This window comes from Xiphias gladius, chromosome 1 (assembly GCF_016859285.1).
Source record: "Xiphias gladius isolate SHS-SW01 ecotype Sanya breed wild chromosome 1, ASM1685928v1, whole genome shotgun sequence".
Lineage (NCBI taxonomy): Eukaryota > Metazoa > Chordata > Actinopteri > Istiophoriformes > Xiphiidae > Xiphias > Xiphias gladius.
In genome coordinates this window covers 20327460-20349792 of record NC_053400.1, presented here as the reverse complement: position 1 = coordinate 20349792, position 22333 = coordinate 20327460, and the positions used below count along the sequence as shown (strand labels likewise).

General features: G+C 41.0%; 1 protein-coding gene across 3 annotated transcripts; it reads right to left on the bottom strand.

Moving 5' to 3' along the window:
• On the bottom strand, positions 1-20819 carry trim66 (tripartite motif containing 66). Of its 3 annotated transcripts, XM_040138127.1 has the most exons (19): positions 20787-20819; positions 17245-17513; positions 16133-16346; positions 14598-14727; positions 14158-14274; positions 13842-13956; positions 13413-13559; positions 12425-12542; positions 11194-12065; positions 9357-9395; positions 8550-8756; positions 7524-7653; positions 7339-7420; positions 7058-7244; positions 3242-4158; positions 2999-3122; positions 2795-2869; positions 1819-1971; positions 1-1696 (listed from the first exon to the last, which is right to left on the bottom strand). In XM_040138127.1, the coding sequence occupies exons 2-19, from the start codon at positions 17251-17253 to the stop codon at positions 1460-1462; spliced, it is 3873 nt and encodes a 1290-aa protein (XP_039994061.1). In that variant the 5' UTR covers positions 17254-17513; positions 20787-20819; the 3' UTR covers positions 1-1459. The 3 variants fall into 3 exon arrangements, with proteins under 3 accessions (XP_039994061.1, XP_039994067.1, XP_039994075.1); XM_040138133.1 differs by lacking the exon at positions 20787-20819 and having other exon boundaries at positions 7058-7241; positions 17245-19026; XM_040138141.1 differs by lacking the exons at positions 9357-9395; positions 20787-20819 and having other exon boundaries at positions 17245-19025.
• Positions 20820-22333: the final 1514 nt, after the last annotated feature.

The window sequence follows — 22333 nt, the reverse complement described above, 5'->3', positions numbered from 1 at the left end:
TTATTGATATGTGCATTTATTGTTGACTGTTACAGTAAAAAAATGAAAAAAAATGAGCCACATTGTTCTCATGAAACAGTGACAGTAACTATAGTTTATCAGTCTTCCCTCACACAATAAGAAATATTATTACATCTATTGATTTAAAAGGAAGTAACGTTACGTACAGTTATACTGTATATTCACTATTCTTGACAATGATCAAAGAAGATACAGACAATAATTTGGCCATTAATTACTGTAAAAGTCAAGTAAAGTCTATCTTAAGTAGCAGGAAGCAAGTAAAGTATATTTAAAAACAGGAAGTTCTCTACAACAGTGCATATTATAAAATTACACATTTCCTCTCAACAGTGTGGCTCTACAAAGCAAGGACGTTTTTAAAATAATCCATACTGAATGATATCAATACCTTACACTCTTATTCAGCCTGAGATACAGTATTTAGATAATAAAGGAGTACAACATTTTGCTGAAACACAGGTGGAACGGAAATGTTACATAATGTATACACAAACCTAATTCATGGTTAAATGCAAAATTGAAATTTTCTTGGATGGTGCAAACATGAAAATGCGAAGAGTAGGCCCTGTTGAGCTCCAGCACCAGTTGTAGTGCCCTCAATCACTCACATTCTGCAGTAAGATGCACTGCTGCTTTTTAAAAAAAGCTACTGAGACAAATTAATTATATCAATAATCAAACCTATGATAATTGCCTGCAATCATTTAGTAATTAAAGTGACAAATATAGTAAAATAAAGTTCTGTACAGTTACACATGTATAAATATGTCGAACATTTACGAATATGGTAAGTACTGAATTTACTAATGTTAAAGTTTCAAAGTGCTGTATATGAGGGCTATGTTCAACTAAAAAAAAGAACCACTTCATAATGATGGAAGGTGACGTTGATGAACATCCAACTACAGCATCCTCTTTGTACAATATACATAGCATATAACATAAGATATGTAAGAAGGTATGCCTAATTGTAAACACAGTAAGTACTTTCCAGTGCATCGGGGAGAAATCATTAATGTCGAAAATATGATATGGTACTGTAACGATGACAGCATCACCTCACTACTATGACTTGTTTTAAGCAAAAGCAACTCAACAATCTCTGATTTTCTCCAAAGAGATATGGTTCCAAAGGTATAGCACACAGTATGTAACTTAAATTTTTTTCCAGTAGTTTTTTAAACAGTCTCTGCTCTTCTGATCAGTTGAGGTCTGCAGGGATAACAATTGCTCAAATATTTGAAGTATTGTTTCAATATGTTGAGCTGCCATAGGATGGCAGCACTGTGATCTTACTGCAAACCCCAAATAGGGCCACTTTCTGATTACAGAATGGAAACACTGGTACAACCCCACAACCTGTTAAATAAAAGCAGTATAGTTACACACAAATAAAGCATATTTGTATCCATGGCTGTACTCCATTCACCTCTGCTTAGAAATAATGTCTCCTCGACTTGAGAGAGTTTCTCCTTTTCCTCTTCCTGTGGCACTGCTCCCTCCTCTCTGGCCAGGGGAAACCACTCTCAGCGGCTCTGTAGGCCTCATCATACTCATCGCTGTCAGAGTCCGCCTCGGCCGCAGCGAAAACTCTGTCTGGGAAAACCTCTTTCAGCTTGGAAGTGAAGAATGCCTCGAGGCTTCGCCCTGCTTGGGCCACCTCAGAGTCAGGCTGTGGTCAGAGAGAGAGAAAGAGCAATTACATCGGGATTAACTGAGATTATGTTAATAATTATAATTATGAGACAGACTGTACATTGAATAAACACATACAAAGTATCAGTTTTAACCTACATAATTGAACTTTGCACAGTTGTTGAACATGAGATAGACATCAGCAACAAACTGATCCGGTGAGTTATAATGTCGAGGATTCCTCTTATTGAGTTTGGCTCTGATTACAGACAGATCCATTGGCCTCTTGATGATCTGGTAGTAATGGCGAGCCTGCATGAAAAAGCAGTGATATTTAAGACTTTTATACAATCCACCCGGCCACTTTAGTTCCCTCATACTCCTTCCAATTTAATTACCTCAAAGCTCTTTCCCCTTCAAAATACAACAACAAAGAAATGTTCCACAGATTGCATTATGTATCATTGTGACAAATTTGCCTCCACCTATATAGATGGTACTTGCTTTGAACAGAATCTAAATCTAAATCAGGCAATCCTTTTCCTACCTATGATAACATATGCTCAAATAGTGATGGGTTTTAACTGCACTGGACTTGAGAGGAGGCAACCTTTAGAAGCAGTGTTAAAGATACCCTGTGGAGTTTTTGCGCAGTGTTATCAAGCAACGTTTTTATGAGTGGGTCCTCAACAACATGCCTCCACACGAGCATGTGGCGAAACTACATGTATTTCTGCCACAAGTTTTAATCTCTTCAGCTGATCGACAGTTGGTGGTGGTTAACTCACCAAGAAATGCTGTGAAGCACCAGCAAAGGCAGAGAATAAGACGACTGTTAGCTGATGTAAAAACGAATATAAACAATGCATGACTCAACTTATTTTAAAATTCAGCTTTTAAAATTTTTATGAGAAAAGAAATGCATTTGTCTTAAAAAAAAAACAAAAAAAAAAACAAAACACACAGGGTACATTTAAGCTCCCTAAACCCTCACAAATATAGCCGCAGTCAAAGTGTGTTCATGAACACCAAAACATAAGGAAAACTACTATGATTCTACTCTGTTCCTGTAAGTATAAGTGAAATGAGCTGGCCTTCACTCTAACTGGACTGTAAGAAAAGTCAAATCACTCACAAGTGGACTGACAGGCTCATGGAAGGGAGCGCTCAGGATGTTACTGAGGATCAGGAGAGTCAGCCGCTCACATTTCTACAATTGACCAAAATTGAAAGAAAATTATTATAGATGCAGGAAAAGTAGCGCAGTCACTGAAATCATAAAAAGAGTCCAAAACCACAAGTCATCATTATTATTAATGCAGCTAATGAAAGGACCTACTCTCTGGTCACATAGAGTCAGTCCGTGGGCCGATTTGTGTTCTCCAGATGCTCTCTCATTCTCACAGTCGTATCCAACCTCCGGCTGCAAAACATTCCTGCACAGGCTGCACACCCAGTCACCTCTGAACAGGATCAGAAGCATAATCAGGTTAACAGCAAGAGCGCTAAGTAAACAGTTCGATAGGAGGTGAGAAAATAATGTTAAATGTATAAATTTCAGGTTACAGTATAAGAAGCTTACGAGGGGAAGCTTAGCAGAGACGGGATATGGCAAGACAAATGAAAGACTTTTGGACAGCGGTCACAGCACAGCAGGTCCCCTCCAATCAGACAGACAGCACAGAAGTCCTCACTCTCCATCTCTGCACTGTCCTGCTCAGGCTGGACTTCCTCTGTCCCCCTCTGAGCTACAGGGTTTGCGATCAGAAGCGGCCTCTGACCAGGTCCAATGTGGGATTCCTCTTCCAGGTCAGAGCGAAGCGGTTGTGGATCATCAGTTGTTAATTCAGGTTCAGATTCGACGTCGAGCTCAGACTCCACAGAGCCCTGAGAGTCTGGAGGCTGATCGGACACGACGTTAGAATCACTCTCAGCCTGAAAACGGGGATCATATTCAGGCTGAATGTCAGACTCTGTATCTGCATCGCGTGATTCAGAATCAGCATCTAGCCCTTGGCCATCCTCTGATCCCACTTCAGCGTCTGATTCTGGGTCCGCCTCATATTCAAGACTTGGCTCTGAATACCCTGCAATATCAGTGTCACCGCAGAGCCCCATCTCTCCTGCAGCCACTGATTTCTCCTCAGCCAGACATTCAAGTTCAGCTTCAGATGAAGACTCTGCATTTGGTTCAGAATCTGGTGATGCATCTGAGTCCATCTCTGGGTCTGGATCAGCCCGAGAAACAACTGTGTCTTCTGAGACTGACCTAGGATCAGAATCAGACTCCAGATCCAGTGCAGAGTAACTCTCTGGCACATATTTAGGGTCTGTGGAGGGCAGTGTGGATGCTCTACGAGAGCTGAATCTCCCTCGGCTGTCAAACTCACTGTTGGTTGACTGTGTGGAAGACTGATGATAAGTTTGTCGCTCTGCAGCATAAGGTGGCGCTGTGAGTGAGCGGGTGGTCCTCCTGGTCTCAGAGCCTACAGCTATCCCCTACGTTTACCATAGAGGAGAGGAGAGGAGAGGAGAGGAAGCTTTTATCATATTGTATTCAATATATTTTTCATATTAGCTGCTGAATTAAACAAAGTTTTAACAGCATGTTAACTAGAATCACTAGTGTTTGAAGATGTATTGAATAAAATAATAACTAGTAGCTAACATGCCAACACTTTATCAAACAGATTACATACTGTGGATCATCTACAAAGGTAGAAACCCTGAGAATACTTTTACATTGTAAATGGTCAAAAGTGCCTTCCAAGAAATTACGTGCAAAGGTGTAAATCCCCTTGACACACATTGATACTCATTATTTGTAACATGTTAAAAAATACTGAGGCTAAATGACCACTACAGATTGAAAAGGATATAGCCAAAACATCTGTGCATTTTAATCCTTTGTGCTGACCATGGAAAGTGAAAAAACAGACACATTTGTAAACCCTAGATGACAGTACATTTTGGCATGGATTAGATTAAAGAACACTGTACTGTTTTCTGTGAAAATATACAGAGAATTAAGTTAAGTAATAGTTCGACATTCTGGGACATTCACTAACATGCTATATACTATAATATTTGATGTATACTTATACAGTTTCTCTCCCATTAACCTTTGCCAACTAACTTAAAAAATGTCTTCATCTAAACCATCAACTTGTCTCTTAGACCCCATCCCAATTAGGCTGCTTATGGAAGTTTAATCCTTAGTTAGAACCTCTTTACTAGATATAATCAACATGTCTTTATTAACAGGCTATGTACTGCAGTCCTTTAAAACAGCTGAAATTAAAACTCTTCTTAAAAAGCCTACTCAAGATCCATTTGTTTTAGCCAACTATAAACCCATAAGTAACCTTCCCTTTCTCTCTAAGATCCTTGAGAAAGCTTTTGCCAACCAGTTGTAATGTCTCTGTACTTGTCTTGTTAGATCTTAGTGCTGCATTTGATACCATTGACCATCATATCCTATTACGGAGACTGGAACATTTAATTGGCATAAAGAAAACGCTCTAAGCTGGTTTAGGTCCTATTCATCAGATCAAATTCAGTTTGTGCACGTTAACGATAAATCCTCCATATACTCAAAAGTTAGTCACGGAGTTCCACAAGGTTCTGTGCTTGGACCAGTTCTACTCACCTTATATATGCTTCCTTTAGGGAATATTATTAGGAAAAACTCCATAAACTACCATTGCTATGCTGATGATTCCCAATTGTATTTGTCAATGAAGCCTGGTGAAACCAATCAGTTAGCTAAACTTCAAGCAAGCCTTAGGGACCATACCAGCAACTTTCTGCTGTTAAACTCAGAGAAAACTGAAGTTATTGTGCTTGGCCCCCAAGACCTAAGAAACACATTATCTAATGATATAGTTACTCTAGCTGGCATTGCCCTGGCCTCCAGCACCACTTTTAGGAATCTCTGAGTTATCTTGATCATGAAATGTCCTTTAACTCTCACATAAAACAAACTTCAATGACTGCCTTTTTTCACCTAAGTAACATTACAAAAATCCGACACATCCTTTCTCAAAAAAGATGCAGACAAACTAGTCCATGCTTTTATTACCTCTAGGCTGGATTATTGTAATTCCTTATTATCAGGCTGTCCCAACAAATCTTTAAATACTTTCCAGATGATCCAGAATGCTGCAGCACGAGTACTGACAGGAACTAGGAAAAGAGATCACATTTCTCCTGTGTTAGCTTCTCTGCATTGGCTCCCTGTAAAATTCAGAATAGAATTTAAATTCCTCCTCCTCACCTAGAAACCCTTAATGGTCAGGCACTATCATATCTGAAACAGCTCATAGTACCAGGCTTGCTTGTGGTTCCTAGAGTCTCCAAAAGTAGAATGGGAGGCAGAGCCTTCAGTTATCAGGCTCCTCTACTGTGGAACTAACTTCCAGTTTTGGTCCAGGAGGCAGGCACCCTCTCCACATTTAAGAGTAGGCTTAAAACTTAAAACTCCTTTTTGATAAAGCTTACAGTTAGGGCTAGCTCAGGCTTGGCTTGAACCACCCCCTAGTTATGTTGCTATAGGCCTAGACTGCTGGGTGACTTCCCATGATGCATCAAGCTCCTCTCTCCTCCTCTTCCTCTCCATCCAATGCTTGTTACTAACTTGACTTCTTCTCTCTCCCATAGATTTGTGCTTTCTCGTCGCTCTCCTCTCTCTTCCTATCGTTTTCTGCAGGTATTTCTGCCCGTGGTCCTAGAGAGTCTGGATCTGTGACTGCAGAACCACTTATTGCCCCCTTGATCGTGCTCAACAACCACTGCTTCAAATATTATGATTATCAACTGTTATTATATTTAGTTTTATTAGTATTATTATCCACCCTATTATTATTGGTTTTATTATTAGTGTCATTATTGTTACACATCTTTATGTTATACGTCTACTGTGCTATGCCCCCCCCCACCAACCCAGCCGGCTGAGGCAGACAGCCGCCCACCATGAGCCGGGTTCTGTTCTAGGCTTCTAACTGTTAAAAGAGTTTTTCCTTGCCAACGTCACCAAGTGCTTGCTCATGGGGGAATGTAGGGTCTATGTAAATATGACTATAAAGTGTAAAGTCTAGACCTGCTCTACATGAAAAGTTCCTGTTATGAATTGGCGCTATATAAATAAAATTGAATTGAAAATTTGCTTTCTTGCTGAGCATTACATGAGAATATTAATACCACTCTAAATTCCTCACGTGATTATGAAGTTACTGCCAGCAGCCGTTTAAAACAGTGGCCATAACCATGTACAACAAAAGTTGTCATTAATTTAAAAAAATGTAACTTTTATTTTAATTTTAAATGTTCTGTAATCTGACTGCTTTGGTGTTTTTCTAAGATCACCATTCCTCTACAATATGAAAAAAATGAGACATACTTGAGGCATTACATCATGCCAGGTTCTCTGCTGTGGGAGAGTTTCGCTCTTCTCCATCGAGCTAGCAGGTAAAGGGTCACTCTGCCGTCGTCCATGTGGGGGGAGTTGAGAGATGAGTATTTTGAGACGCTCTAAGCAAACCACTGGAACCCTGGGCCTTCCTGAGTCCTTCTGAACATCTCTGCTACTTTTGAGGCAAGTACAGAATGAGTGATGAAAACTATACTTTATTGTCATGATTTGTGTATGGATAGATGTTTGACTTGACAGCTATTACAGACCTGTTGTGGCCATTTCTTGACATCCTGCATTTCTCCTTGTCCTCATAATCAATCTCTTCATTTACATTCGTAAAAGAATGATCTAAAAAAAAGAGAAAGATGATGAGCATGTGTTCACAAACTTTGTACTTTGTTTATTTGAGGATATAAGAAATAATTGCATGGTAGAGTAGTATTTCCAGCACCTGGCTCTGTCTTATAGGACAGTAGATGAGAACATTGGCCTCTGGGCACGGCCATGTCAGACGAAATTTCCTTGACAACACAAAGCACCCCATCTGAAGCTCTCCTCTGTCTGGGATCCATACTGGAATACTGAGAAAAAAGCAAGCATCATGTAAACACAAACTGTAGGCAAACTTGTCCGACAGAGGAAAAACAGTCTTATTAGTATATGTAAACCAACCAAGATGGTTTTTCTCTTTTTTCCAAACTTGTAGCTGAGGCAGTGTATCAGATTCTGCAAAGCTCCCTCTGGAGCCACAAAAGGCTTTTTAAATTTTTTTTTTTTTTTTTTTTTTTTTTACATGTGCAGTCTTACTCCCCAAGACCTGTAAACAGATTTTGATTTGTAAAACCGATCGACTTCCCCTTTATAATACACATGCTGCCAAGATTGGAACTGTAAAACAATATGTATCTGGAGGGTGAAAATTTCATGACCTCAAAAGCAGCAGTTGAGAAAACAAACTCTCCTGAGCTCCACTGTACTAGCTGTTCTGGAGCTTATGATCAAACCTCTTGATCTTCATCAGCCGAAGGAGTTGCTCAGTTGTTACAAAATTGTATTGTTCAGATTTCCATTTTTCCATTTTTTTTTCCTTTTCAACATGGATAGAAAAAATCTTTAAAGTGCTGGTAAAAAAACTGAAACTTGAAAATGTACAATTCTGAGACCCGAGCAACTCCATCTGCTGACAAAGATCATGCAATAAGATTGAAAGCTCCAGAACAGCTACTAAATCTTGCGGTAAGACTGTTTTTTCAGCTACTGCAAACAGATCCCCTGTTCTAAGTTAGTTTTAGAGTAATATATTCATTTTTTTTGGAAATTTTGTATGAAAGGAGAAAATAGCAATGTTTTTACTATTTCTTTACAATGCCAGATCTCACATGTGGAAAGTGGAAGCTTAACTGTGATCACTTCTATTGTATCTGACAGCAGAGCCTCAGTTCCTCCACAGTGTGATTATATTCTGATGCAGGGTTACCTTATTTGCAGCTCCTGCCTCTAGGCTGTGAGTCCATCCTGTGGGCCTTTCAGTGTAAGGACTGGTGGATGGGGCTGCCAGTTCTGCCGGTATGCTCTGGGAGCGTCTCTTCCTTCTCGTGCACGCCGAACTAGGGCTTCGCCCGCTGCTCTGCACATCAGGTACATAGTCGTGGGCTGTCACTGACACCTCCAGGGATGTAGATCTCTGTCAGAAACACAAACATACAAAACTGAGCAGGGTTTCAAGCTAGATTACATGCATAGATGCACCTGTTCATGCCATTAACAACAGAAAGGAGAGAAAAGGAGTGGGGCGTGTGCGGTGGAAACAACCTTGAGTGTCACACAGGTACGCACACATGCATGGGCGCACACTGAATGAACAAAAACATCACTCAGAGCTTATTCTGGGACTGATTCTAAACAACTCGACAAACATGGAGAATGGCCCACACAGCTGCATCTACTACTCATGTTGTACAAAGAATCAAAGGTTTTTGGTTACAACATCAATTATCATATGTAAATTCAGCATCAGGGGTTCAACGTGGGCCATTGATTAAGCCAGAACTGAAAATCACTCTCTCCCTCTCTCTTATATTAGAATTGAACTAATGCAAGTGCCCTGAAAAGATCCTTTAAACGCCTCAGCTGTGTCTTCGGCTAATCTAAGCAGGGGGGCTGGCAAATCATTTAACACCAGTTTTTTTTTTTTCTTTTTTTTTCCTAGTGTGCCATCATACATATTCAGGCCAGGCTGACACCAAGCATGTGCTCCTAAGTATCATGCAATTAAAACACTTACCTGATCCATGCCCCTTGGGAGAGGTATGTAGGATTCAGACTGTGGAGGAAAAGAGACTATAATCCTTCTCTCCGGAACGATGGGGGGTGTAGGAATTTATCTCAGAGCTGAAACCAGAGCTAGACTCAAACTCCTACTATTCCCTTAGTGACTCATTAATGACAGGTTAAGTACATAAATGACTACGCCCAAGTGGTTTTATTTCGCTTTCAGAAGCTGTGACTCGAAAATGTGAAAATAACATATCTTTGTGCTTGTAATCATGCATCTTGAGAATTTTTAGAGAGGTGATTATGTGGTTGCTTAACCCTCTGGCATCAAGTGTGACTATGATGAACAGTGCTCTCCTGGATTTTGGGATGCATTGCTATGTACAGCTCGGCTTTAATTGTTAGAGCAGCTCTTTGTTTTCCCATCATACTTTTTTCATAAAAGCAGAAGCAGGTTTGTGTTGCACCATCTGTTTTCAGGCGAACTGTCAACTGTGGGTAGGGATCATTCTGGCATTAAAATAAACAGTGTTCCTTTTACTTTCAGTAGATTATGGATGTTAATTAAAACTGAATACTGGCTTCAGTTTGACACTCCCTTAAACGTCAACATTTTAGAAATATACAGTAACCGCTTCCCATATGTAAAACATTTTCCTATTGGCTTTTGTTTTGACTCAAATGTCCGTTCATGATATAATTTTTGAATTAGGCTTTGTTGCCTTTGTCTGTTTGTTCTTTGTGATTCTCTGAGCAACTGTTTGAACATCTGTGTTTTATAGGAAATTATTTGACTCTTACTGATACATTGTGGTTTTTGGAAGGCGTGTAAAAACAGCACTGTGTGGTTTACCAAGCCATGAGTTGGGTTAAAAACTTGTTTGGGCCCATAGAGACAATGCATAACCACGTGTGAAGCAAAAAAACAAAGACTGAGAGGTACAAAATCCCACCAAATGTCCTACTTTGAACTCAAGTTAGATGCGGATCAGAAACCAACAATGTTTACTCCTCTTATGTTTTACTTCATGGCATTATGAAGCTGATAACAAAACAATTTTGTAGTTGTTATTTTGTTGTAGTGAGCCCGAGCAAAGTATCTGCAAGGCTAATACTGGTACCGCTGTAAATGTTAGCTTTTCTTTCTTCATTTTTATGCATAGTTGACCCTTGTATTTCATGAGTAAAGACACATTTGTTTATAATATGTAATAAATCTTTCATTTTTGCTGCATCAAGTTTAATGTGTAAAAATGTGTTCATGGAGTTTATCATAAATACGTTATAAATTTAGGTGAAATTTTGCATAAGGATACATCAATCGATGCTTAAATTGAATTAACCTTGAAGGAGAACGTTATGTTTCATTTGTGCATGTGAAGTTATTTTATGGACAAGTGAGCCTAATGTATTTTTTATCGTGCAATGCAACAGAGCGCTCCAGAACAGCTACTGAATGGTGGTGAGTTTACTTTGTTAACTGTTGTTTCCAAGGTCAAGAATGAACTCCCGATCTCAAATTTTGAGCCAACATGAACCGGAAGGCCTTAAAGTGCCCTGAAAAAAGGAAATTTGAACCTTTCCATTACAACTGGGCAACTCCCTCTGCTAAGAAGATTGTGTGATATGATTTAAAGTGCCAGTGAAGCGGCTGAGTGAGATTTTTTTGGTCAACTGCTACTGTGTTTCCAACGTGAAAAATGAACACTGAACCTATTATTTTTAGTTACTGATTATAATGATTTAATCCCCAGTAAAGTTGTTTCAGCACGTACATATGTTTTGTATGTTATGCTAAAAAAACCCCAGAGTATTAATTGGGGTCTATTGTTAACTTGATCTCTCACCCTTCCATCTCTGTGGTCCCTGAGTGACAGCGCAGGTCTGGTCCCCTGCTGCTCTTTTCTCAGGTCTGCTGCAGTAGGAACACGGCGCTGCTGCTGCTGCTGCTGCTGCTGCTGCTGCTGCGGCTGCTGCGGCTGCTGAAGCAGCTGCTGGACATGGCTCTGCTCACTCCTGTCCTGCTGAAGCTCCTCATCAAGCAGTTGTCTGCTTTCCACCACTGCTGTGTGACCACAAGTCTCCTCCACTCTGCATCTCTCCTCCCAGCTCCCCTCAGTCATCACATCTCTGTCCACAGCTGTGTGGCTGAGCTCCTGCTGCATAGTTGGGCTAAACGACAGCTTCCCCTGACACTGGCCTGGCCTGCTGCGGTTTGCACTTAGCTGAGCCTGGCTGTCCGGAAGAATCTCTCTCTGGTGGTGATAAGAAAGATAAGATTTAGGCTGAGAGTGGGGTTGGGAGTCGGCAGCTTGTGGCTGGGAAGTAGGTCCTCGACTGCAGTTGAGCTGGATGGGTCCTATGGTCGGGACAGGTGATGTAGGGGGAGGACAGTGTGAGGAGCTGTCCGTGTCCCAGCACCTCTGGAGCTGCTGGCTCTGGTGCAGTGAGGCAGGGATAAGGGCAGGCTGAACACAGCTGGAGTTATAAAGTTTGGCTTCCAGCTCGCTTTTGTCCAGACTGGGCAGATCTGGATGAGAGGGAATGTCATGCAAGCAACACATCTGGGGCTCACAGCAGGCCTGGTACCCACAGCCCGGCTCTCTTCTTCGAAACACAGACGGTAGAGCCAAGCAGGTGATGGGCTGAGGCCTCATAATACTGGAGCAGGCCAAACCCTGGGGATAAGTGCAGCTTCCCCCTTCTACAGTCAGCTGGCCTGCAAAACAGCACATTAAGAGCTCTTTTCAAAATAAGATGCAATATGTCATACATAAAATTAATATTGAAATTAATAAAACAGATGTACAAGCTAATGGTTTGTTTTTTGCGCACTTAAAGTTCTTTTGAATAAGTAGGTATTTCCCTGCAAAAAATATTCTAAACAGTACATTGGGGACAAACTGACATTAACATTTATGTCAAAAACGCTTAGGAAAGTCCCTCGGTCCTGTCAACAACACATTTCATTTTCATTCTAATGCGTTAACATTTTTATTGCCGGCTTATTTCCATGTTCATTTACATTTCCATAAAATATTGTAATATTGTCTTCTTGCTTCAGTAGCATTCTTTTACCTAAAGAGGAAATCTGCTTCATCCAGTAACTAGCATCCCAGTTGAATTTGATCTTGACAGGACTCCAGGAGTCTGATTGGAGTGATGGCTCAAGCAGTTGCTGCATCTGGAGTGAAATCTGCAGGAAGATTACACTGTACATTCTATGAATGAAAAACAGGATGCATTTATCCACATTTGTCTTCATTGATTTCAATAATAATAATATTAATATAAGTAAGAGTGCACTCAGAAGACACCCCTAGATAAAAATGAAAGGGCAATGATTTGGATTTCTTTGAAACCTAAACTGCCAATAACACAAGTGCAAATAACACAAACGTAGTAACATACTAAATTCAAAATCCAGCACCAGTGGATTTGAGTTTTGGTTCAAAGACTATGTAAGCAACTTACTATTGCACTTCCATAAAGTTTGCAGGTATTACAAGGGACAAATTCCAAGAATTATGGTCAAAATCGATGCACAGAGGCCAAGATATCCTGAGCTTTTGTCCCTCGTGTGGTTCAAGCTCCAAAAACACTAGATGCTACACTTCTTATTAAGCAACTTGTCTTTTTTTTAAAACCCTGGCTGCCTGGTAAATGCTTGCGTCTTATAAACACCACGCTCGCATAGCACAGGCTTTCTGTTTAAAATTTGTAGTTTCCGATCCCAAGCCGAAATAAATCCGCTGATGCAACTTTAGTAATTTTCTGAGGCTCACTGTAACAAAGCTCCCCCAGAAACACAGAGGACACTGACAGCTGTTTTCACTGGCTCAGTAGTAATCCCTGTGAGCAGTAAACTGACCTTTACTGACTTCAATTGGCAAGGTTTCCCTTTTCAATATAAATGAGAGAGGGTTTACTTTTTCAAAAGAAGATAAAAAGAGGCATAATACTTGTTGTTCTACTCACTCACAGTAATTAATTACTAATTCACCACAGGACTGTGTGTGTGTTATAGTAAAACAGTGGACATCTGTTGACTGTCCTGTCAACGTACCAGAGCCCTGCTGAAGAGCACCGGGCCTCTGCGGTGGTGGGTCGTAGCCCAGGTGATGAACTTCTGAACGTGGTCCAGCTGCCCACATATCTCTATTGCCCCTTGCAGCTGGTCCTCCAGACGCTGCTGGAAGTCCTCTGAGATTTTCTAGGAACACACCCATAAAAATGCCTGCAGTTAAGTGTAATTACTGGCACACATAGCGCATGATGGCTAGACTGTGGCTTAAATAAATGACTCTTTTTCTGACAGATGTAGTTCCTGAGATGTTGGCTAAAGCAGCTTTGACAACATATTATTGGCTCTCGTTTGCTTGCTTTCTGGACCGATTGCATCCCGGCGGTTACAGATTCTTTGCATGTGGACTCGCGGCTGGCTGAATGATAAGAGGGAAAGAAAGAAAGAAAGAAAGAAAGAGAAAGTAATTACCTCCAGTTGCTCTATTAATAGGTTGGCTCGTTTGTTAAGCTCGTTCATCATAATCATCTTTGCCATTTTAATCTGGTTCTCTGCCTTCCTATGTGCAATCTTTACTCCATGAAGTCTACAAAGACAGAAAAGAGAAAATAAATGGCTTAGTCCTGGCAGAAAAATCCCAAATGCAGAAGAAGAAAGCAGCGTTTCAGAAATTAATTTATGCATTAGCTTGCTATACTTCACGCTGGTAAATTTTTCACCCTTTGTGTCAGAAGTTGCTCAGACTTTGGACCATGATTATGACAAATCTGTGAGAGTCTAAACCAACCTTCCCTCTATCTGTTTGGCATTGTTCTCTACCGCAGACCGCCTCTCTTCCACCTGCACCATCAGGCTCTCAAACAGCCACTGCTGATCCTGCAGGGCCTTCCCGATCTGCACCACCCTGAAGACATGAGAGATCACAGCACCAGATAGAAAGTTCACTAATTTATTCTTTGGGCATGCAGAACACGAGAGTTAAATTTGTTTCCCCTGGGAACACGACATTATGCTGGTGACCTTAGAGGCAGCTACTGTACTGTGACATCACAGAAAACAAAAGGGTATGAATACTTAATGGGTATTAGGCAGGCCAAGGGTAGTGTATGCAGATTCAGATGATAAAAGTGACAAGGCGGTTAAACAGTGTTGTTGCTCAGAGGAAGTTTTTAACCTGCAGTTAGCCCTTCTCTGCATTGTCCTTGAGCCGTGTATATGAAGACTGACCTGTGGTTTTTGTGGGAGGACAGGTGACAGCTGCTACAGCACAGAAGGTCACATGACTCACAAAACAGCTCCAAGGGCTCCTGTCTGTGAGAGTGGCACATTAGGAGGGAGCAAGGATATGACCCCGGGCCTAAAAGACGGACGGAGGGAGTAGGGGGAGGGCGGAGAGAGGAAGGAGCATTAGCAGCACTCGACAACCAATTCACACCCGGAGCTAGAGGAGGGCCAGCAGTGTGCGGCACTGAGAAAGTGTTTGGACAGAACAAACTACTACAGTGTAGTCTGCCAAACATTAAAGTTATCAAATGATCGGGCAAGCAACAAACTATTTAAATCTCGTTTGAGCAAATAAGCTAGATCTTGTTATCTTGTTACCAACAGAGCCAGGCTAACCGTTTCCCCATTTTTCCAGTTTTTATGCTAATCTAAGCTAACTTGGTGCTGGCCTTAGCTTCATATTGACCAAACAGACTGTACATAGAGTGGTATTAATCAACTCATTTAACACTCAGCTAGAAAGGGAACACGTGTGGTTTTGCCTAAACTGAAACAAATGGAGAATTTTTGATTACTGGACCACTGCAATGAATTTAGGCACAAACTTTCCAGGATTTATCAAACTGTTGGACTGCCAGACTGTTTTGAAGTTGATGAAACGCCATATTTTTCAGTTTTCAGGTTTCAGTTGTACATATTGCCGTGCAGTGTTCCTGGATTATTTTTTCAACAGGGCATTCTTTTTGAAAATGACCCCAATGACTGAAAGACGAAAGTCTGATCGGTAAACACATACAGTATACTACACGTTCATATCCGTGTAAATTTTCAAAGTGCAAGTGGTCTTTGAAACATGTACATAGTGCTATTTTCTCACAGGCAGAATAGTGGGAGATTAAAAAAATGTGGTGAGTTATCTCAGGTTGTGAGATTAAAGTTTACTTTCCTTGGTAATTTGATGCAAAAACAATACAACCTGGTTTTAAGTTGAGGTTGCAATTTGTTAAAGAGGGCTGGGTGTGAAAGATGTAGACAAGCAATATTTTAGTGTTGTCCAATTGCCCTTTGACGCACCAACAACCACACACACACAACCACATCACCCCGCCCCACACACACACACACACACACTCTCTCTCTCTCTCTCTCTCTAATAAAAACTAAACAATATCTCTCACATATTTCTAATGTTATTATTTCTGATATTTCTATGTCACTGTAAAAACTGTTTGCCGACAAAACGTCTATCTGACAATGGCTGGATAAGGCTAATAAACACAGCCCTACTGCTCTCTGCTGGTCAGCTCACCTCAGCCAACCCCCTCCTGCCTGCACATCATCACACATCTCTGTGGTAGAAACTGAGCATCGCCCTTTGTGCATCAACCCGATGGGACTGACCACATCCTGTCTATCAGTGCAGTCACAGAGCTTTTTCTCACAAGTACACAAGCAAAGCAGCGAAGCTCCGCAAATCACAATAAAAGTGTCTCAGATCTGTGGATGTAACAAAGTCTGGAAATACATAAATATCTTGCCTTGTCCGGTGGGTGGCAGGGAACTGGAGCCTCTCTGGTGCAGGTCAGGACACTGAGTGGCACTGGGCCTCTGCTGTTGGTGCAAGTCGGTGTACTGGGAAGTAGCAGGGCCTCTGTGATGCTGATGCACATCTGTGCACTGGTAACATAACCACTTGTTGCAGAGTGTACACAGACTCTGTGCAAGTGTTGGCTCTGAGCACTCTGAGCAGCTCTGAGAGAGACACCGAAGAAAAACAACCTTTGTTTAAAACGTATAGTGAACACACGCACGCACGCACGCACACACACACACACACACACACACACACTCACACACACACACACACACACACACACACACACACACACACACACACACACACACACAGGGCTATGTGATAAAAAGATGGTGATATACATCAGACATATTCGTGTTCCTGCCTCATTTTGCGCTAAATCACACTTCCAAGAGCTGTTATTTGTTCGCATGCTGGAAAATGCCTCAAAGATTGTCAGAATAATATGAGTGAGCTCCTCATGAAGATAAAACCTAATCTTTGCTTTAGCATCATCTGTTTGCCATCATTTAAACATTATAATGTATGTAAACATTAAAAAGGAAAGACATAAAATCTATTAAAATAGGGATTTTGACAATTTTATTATTAAAAAAAAACATGATAAAATTCATCTTAGTCCCTTGTGTTATGTTTCAGATATGAGCAAATAAAAGAGCGCAAAAGCTATCAACTGAAATCTAGGAAGATGATGCACAGTACAGTAATACTTTATAAATCCCTGTTGGGAAATTCATCCTCTGCAGTTGACCTTTCTTACCAATTTCAGAATAGTGAACAGCGCCTTGGGACTAATTCCAGTTTTAAAACCCCATGCCTCGTCCAAAGGCAATGGCAGGGGTGTTCCTAATATCTAACATATCTTTTGGGGTGGGAAGAGAGTAACACAAATATAGAAAGCATACCAGCTCTACACAGAAAGGCCCCAAATTTCCCTGAAGGGGTTCAGTCAAAGATTCAGCAGTGTAAACTCTGAACAAAAAGAAACAATCTCCTGATGACAGTCTCTAGCTGTGTCAGAAAGAAGGAAAATCAAGTCAGGAAACACCTTACCTTCTCCATTTCAGTACTTTGACAGTAGCTCTGTTGCCTTCTCAACAGGAGGGAGAGGAGAAGAGAGCGAGCAGTCTGATGCTGCAGCAGCAGAAAAACTGAGGCTTCTACCTAAAGCAGGAAGCAGTACGCACCAAGAGGTGGCCCCAGAGGAGACTGCTTACATGACAGCCTCACGGTGCTCTCTCCTCCCCCAGTTCATCCATGTGTAGGACCCCCTCACTGCAGCAGAGGAGTGGAGTGTCACGTTCAAATTCATCCCCTGTTCGCTGGTGCAGCCAACAAAAAAAGAGAGAAAATCTAATCCTTTTTCTTAAATAAGCCTGTGCATAATAATTGGGAATTAGGGAGATAAGATAATTATTTTTTTTGTAGGGCAAAATATCCCCGGAAGCCCTTTCCAAAATGGAAGAAGGAAGACCAAGTGACCTACAATGAGGGAGGAGGGAGAAATTGTAATGTAAGCAACTTTTAGGTCTTTGGAGCTGGCATTCTGAGGCAGGATTAGGTGATGTTAGGCTCTGGTTGTGTCGGGCTGGACCGGGATGGGCCGGCTGTGACCTTCTTCCCTTTGTCAGCACGATGAGGGGACAGATCCCGGTGGAGCTACACGCTAACGTAGCACACCGAAACCGGGTCAAGCACTGATAAGCTCCAGATGGGACTAGGATACTCCTGCCATTCTCTCCAACACTGAAATCAATTAAGATTTCAACACAACGTGTCAGGAAAATAAACAGCACGAGGACAGTAAGAAGAAAGAGAAGGAGCTAACTGTAGACGAATAAGAAAATTGGGACACAGAAGGGATAATGTTAAAATACCTTATCTGCAATTCAAAACAAAAGGGGAATTCGGGAAAAGGGTAGTGTTGAAAGCAGTCAGAACTGTAAACAGACACTCACCACCAATTATAGCCCGGAATCAAACTAATGTGACATCTGGAGCTGTGAGAGAGTCTGCCTAACAACAACCCCTGCAGCCTGACCTACAAATCTGACAACTTTCTCATCTTTGGGTGCTTCAGTGGGGAGCTCAGAGCAATCCCATTCCCCATTGTGCGCACAAAGACCCAATTTGAAACACAATTAGTCAGTCGTAGAGTACATCCTGCCTCTTTTTCACTCAGCTCTGTAGCATTTTCAAACTGCGCACTTGCTTTTGCTGCACCCCTACAGCACTTGAAACTGCTGAAACCTCCTGCAAGTTCCTCCGCCCTGCTAAGTGAAACTGGCACGAGATACACATGCCATCTCAAGAGATGTCACAGTAATAGAAACCTGTAGGGTGATCTCTCCCTTGAAAGCAGCCCCTATGCAACATCTATTAACACTGAGGTGATGGGATCCCAGAGAAAGCAAGATTATCCTCAACCACTCATAGGTTATTATGCCATTTTACTATCTCCTCCAATAACTTAACTCTGTTCTGCAAAGAAATCCCTCAACCGAAACATTTTAACTTGCCTTCTGGTTATAAAATGCAATTAAATCCTTAAAAAAATTACAACTGTATATGAAAAAATAACAATTTAAATAATTCAGGCTCTCACTGACAGATTTCTCCTTGGTTAAAAAAAGCCAGTTTCAATTGCTGCAGCGTCAAAAAGAGAAAAAAGATTGTTAAGAGATACCAGCCCACTTATGTTTATCGTTTCATCATGTAGTGCTCGAACTGCTACAGCTGATGGGATCTCACCACGTACTTCATTTCAAGTGCTGTAAAACAATCCACAGCAATTTTACTTTCTGTTCTCATCTCTTTGTTTTAAAGCGTCATCTGTGCATTTTTGGCCACTAGGGGGCAGAAAAAGTCCAAAAAAGCTGACAAACCAACAGCTCTGACAAATTATTGCTCTTTCAAGTTCTCTGAGTTAACTAATTTATAATTGCAGTATGATGCTGGACATAGTACGGTAAGTTTATCAGAGCTTTTCTGCAGCTGGAAAAGCGAGGCTCAATGTGTGAGTCATAAATCCAAAATATAATAATTAAATAATTAGGTAATAATTAAATAATATTAAAATGATACTGATATTGATTAATGCACTTTTAAGTTAACCATTGCATTTCACTTATGCTAAACTGTAGCATCTAATGTTTATCTCAAGTTTATTAATAGACAAATTGTGCAATAACACCTCAGTTTATTTAAAATCTTGTCTGCAAAATCTGAAATCTTAAGTACTGTACTGTGATTTGTTTGCCAGATTGCAATGTGCACTATTCAGCAGGTCCAGTGCTGTAGCTACTGTATAGCATGACTGAAATTCAGAGTTTTTTAACAACCTCAAGAGGGGGTTAGATTCTCTACTTATGGTGGGACTCGAAGGCTGATTGTGATGGTTTTTTGTCAAAATATATTTAAATTTGGCAGTTTTTCCACGAATAGTACTTTCCGTGAAATCTTATTCTGGGACTGAGTAGTTCGCTACCAGAAAAGGGTTTGAAAGAGCATGTAGCGAGAGATAGAATTTACACAACATATTAGGGCAAGTTCATGAGAGAAATAAGGAGGGAAAACAAACATTTACAGTTTTTAGTGGCTAGTCAAAACTCTCATCAGAAGGTTGGGGTCGCACTGGGAGAGTTTGGACACATATTTCTAAAATCCAAGTGTAGCCTTTATTTATGGGAATGTTTATATGTTCTATACATTTTTTTTCCTCTTGTAGTGAAGTTAAAAGGGAGCTTTAACCTCACAATAAACAGAAACTGAGATTCATCGGATTTTTTGCAACTGTCCGGTTTTGTGATATGGTTTCACTGTATTCTTGGCTTGGTATTTAGAATACACTAGAAATATCACTGTAAAACAATAAATCCCTGTTTGAATATCATAATGAAGTTACGGGGGGGGGGGGGGCTACCATTAAGCATGGATAAACAATACAGCTGAGTGTTGTTACTCACTGTGTTGAGCTGTGGGAATTGGGGAACTGCGGTGATTTCCTCCCGGCATGCTACACGTTTGTCTACCTGTTCCATGTGCTCATGAACGCGTCAGCCTGACAGCACTTTATTAACGCGTCTTCGCCTCATAACAAGCGCGTCAGTCAAGCCGCAGAGCGCTACCTGCCCCCCCCCCACCCCACCCCGCATCCACAGCCCTGCCTCCGCATTGGCAGCCTCACCTCCCTCCGGCGCATCACTGTGTGTGATACTATTTTTTAGAAAGTGCGCATGAGATTACGCCCCTATCATGGCATCGCGGTGCAATCCACGACGCGGGAGGGAGAGCCCGCAAACCCAAAGTCGGCGCACGGTTGGGCCGGTGCATTGAGATACTGGCTTTGTGTGCAAAATGGATTGCGCTCGTCAAGTGCGACGGCCCACGCGAAGCATCCTACCAGGTAAACATCAGTGGGAGCGTGCGTGAGGGTGTAGGAGTGCTGCTTCCAGTGCGACGGAAACGAGACTGCCTGACGCGCAACTCAACTTCTGTCGCCCTGTCAGTCACGTCAGGTGCGCAGCGGTATGTGCGTGGCTAAAGAGAGCTCCTCTCCTCTCCTCTCCTCTCTTCTCTTTTCTTTTGTTTGTTACCTTGACCCGCGCATCTACGACTGTCGATCCTCCCCATCGGATGTCGCTCTTTGGCCCGGCCAAAAAAAAAAAAAAAAAATTTGGGAGATTCCAAGTCTCGCAGTTAATCGTGAGACTTGATGGTCGTTCTCATGCAATACTTCTGACGTTTCGCAGAGCGGTAATGAGACACTTGGGGAGAGGACCGGCTCGTCTCGGGAAAGTTGAGAGGAAAAGAAGAAAGAAGTACTCAAACCTGAAATCTAAATAGAAATAACAATAACACGATGTGAAGAATCTCCATTATAAGTAAAAAAAAAAAAAAAACCAAAAACAAAACATCAAGCATTAGAAATTTGACCCGAGTAATGCACGGTATTATCAGTACTTAAATCATTAAAAGAACAAGTTTTGATCCATCAGAATGGCCCCTATCAGTGATATGTTATTGCTACATTTACATTTAAGCAGCATTTAGCCGTGGTATAAGCTGAATATATTATATACAGTTTGTTACATATAAAGTTAAACATTTAAAGTACCTTAAAATTACAATTGAGCAAAGTATCTGAGTAAATGTACTTGGTTACCTTCCAGCCCTGCTGCTGACTGTATGCAATCAAATCAGACATATATATATATATATATATATATATATATATCAACTACAGCTGAATCTTATATTTAACATAAGATAATATATGTTAATATTCCCTAGTGGGGAAGGTACAGAATTCTTTCAGAAAAAAGGGACCTAAAGCTGTCAGATAAAAAGATTTGACACACAAAGCATATCTGCTTCAAAAAATACAACTTGTGAGAATAAACCACACAGCAATATACAGAGAGCAGTTAGCTTTGCCTCAACCAGTTACAACATTAAAATGCTCACGTGTTGTGCGTCAGTCGTCACGACAGAAGAATGTATGCAAAATTACACATCAAAGAAAACAATTTACGTTCAGTATAAAGAACTGTGTTTTACTGTTATGCATATCACCGGATGGACAAAATTTCAGCATCTAATTCTGGTAGTTTACGATTAAGATTTGCTCAGAATTGTTACCTCAGCTCATCAGGAACAAAGTATGTATTATCATGGTGCTATTCCACTGAAAGCTGATGGTATATCAATATATATACCAGTCTGAAAGAGACCATTCTGTATAAGGAGTATTTCTACTTTTAATGCTTTACGTACATTTTACTGATAACACATCTGAACTGTAACTTAAGTGAAATTTTATAGATTATAATAGATGACTGTTATGGTATGGTCTCACTATTTTTTACTTAAGTAAAGGATCTGAATACTTCTTTCACGGCTGGTTGATGTTGTGCAGCTTTATCCCTAACACACAACACAGTTACTTTACATCAAATGTCACCCTTAATTGCTCTAGAGGACACAAGCAGAGGAAAAGTAATATGGCGACTGGAATCAACAGCGAGCCTCTCGGTTAGTGGAGCTAATAACAGCATGGCAGTGACAGCCACCAGAGTGATGTGCACAGACGTAATTAGGTTACCAGCAGCATGTGGTAGCTGGTGCTAGACTAACTGTGCCT

Coding starts and splice junctions, on each gene's coding strand:
- trim66 (XM_040138127.1), bottom strand. Junction 13,957..14,157: donor GCCAAACAGATAGAGGGAAG/GTTGGTTTAGAC, acceptor CTGTCTTTGTAG/ACTTCATGGAGTAAAGATTG. Junction 4,159..7,057: donor GGCATGATGTAATGCCTCAA/GTATGTCTCATT, acceptor TGGTAAACGTAG/GGGATAGCTGTAGGCTCTGA.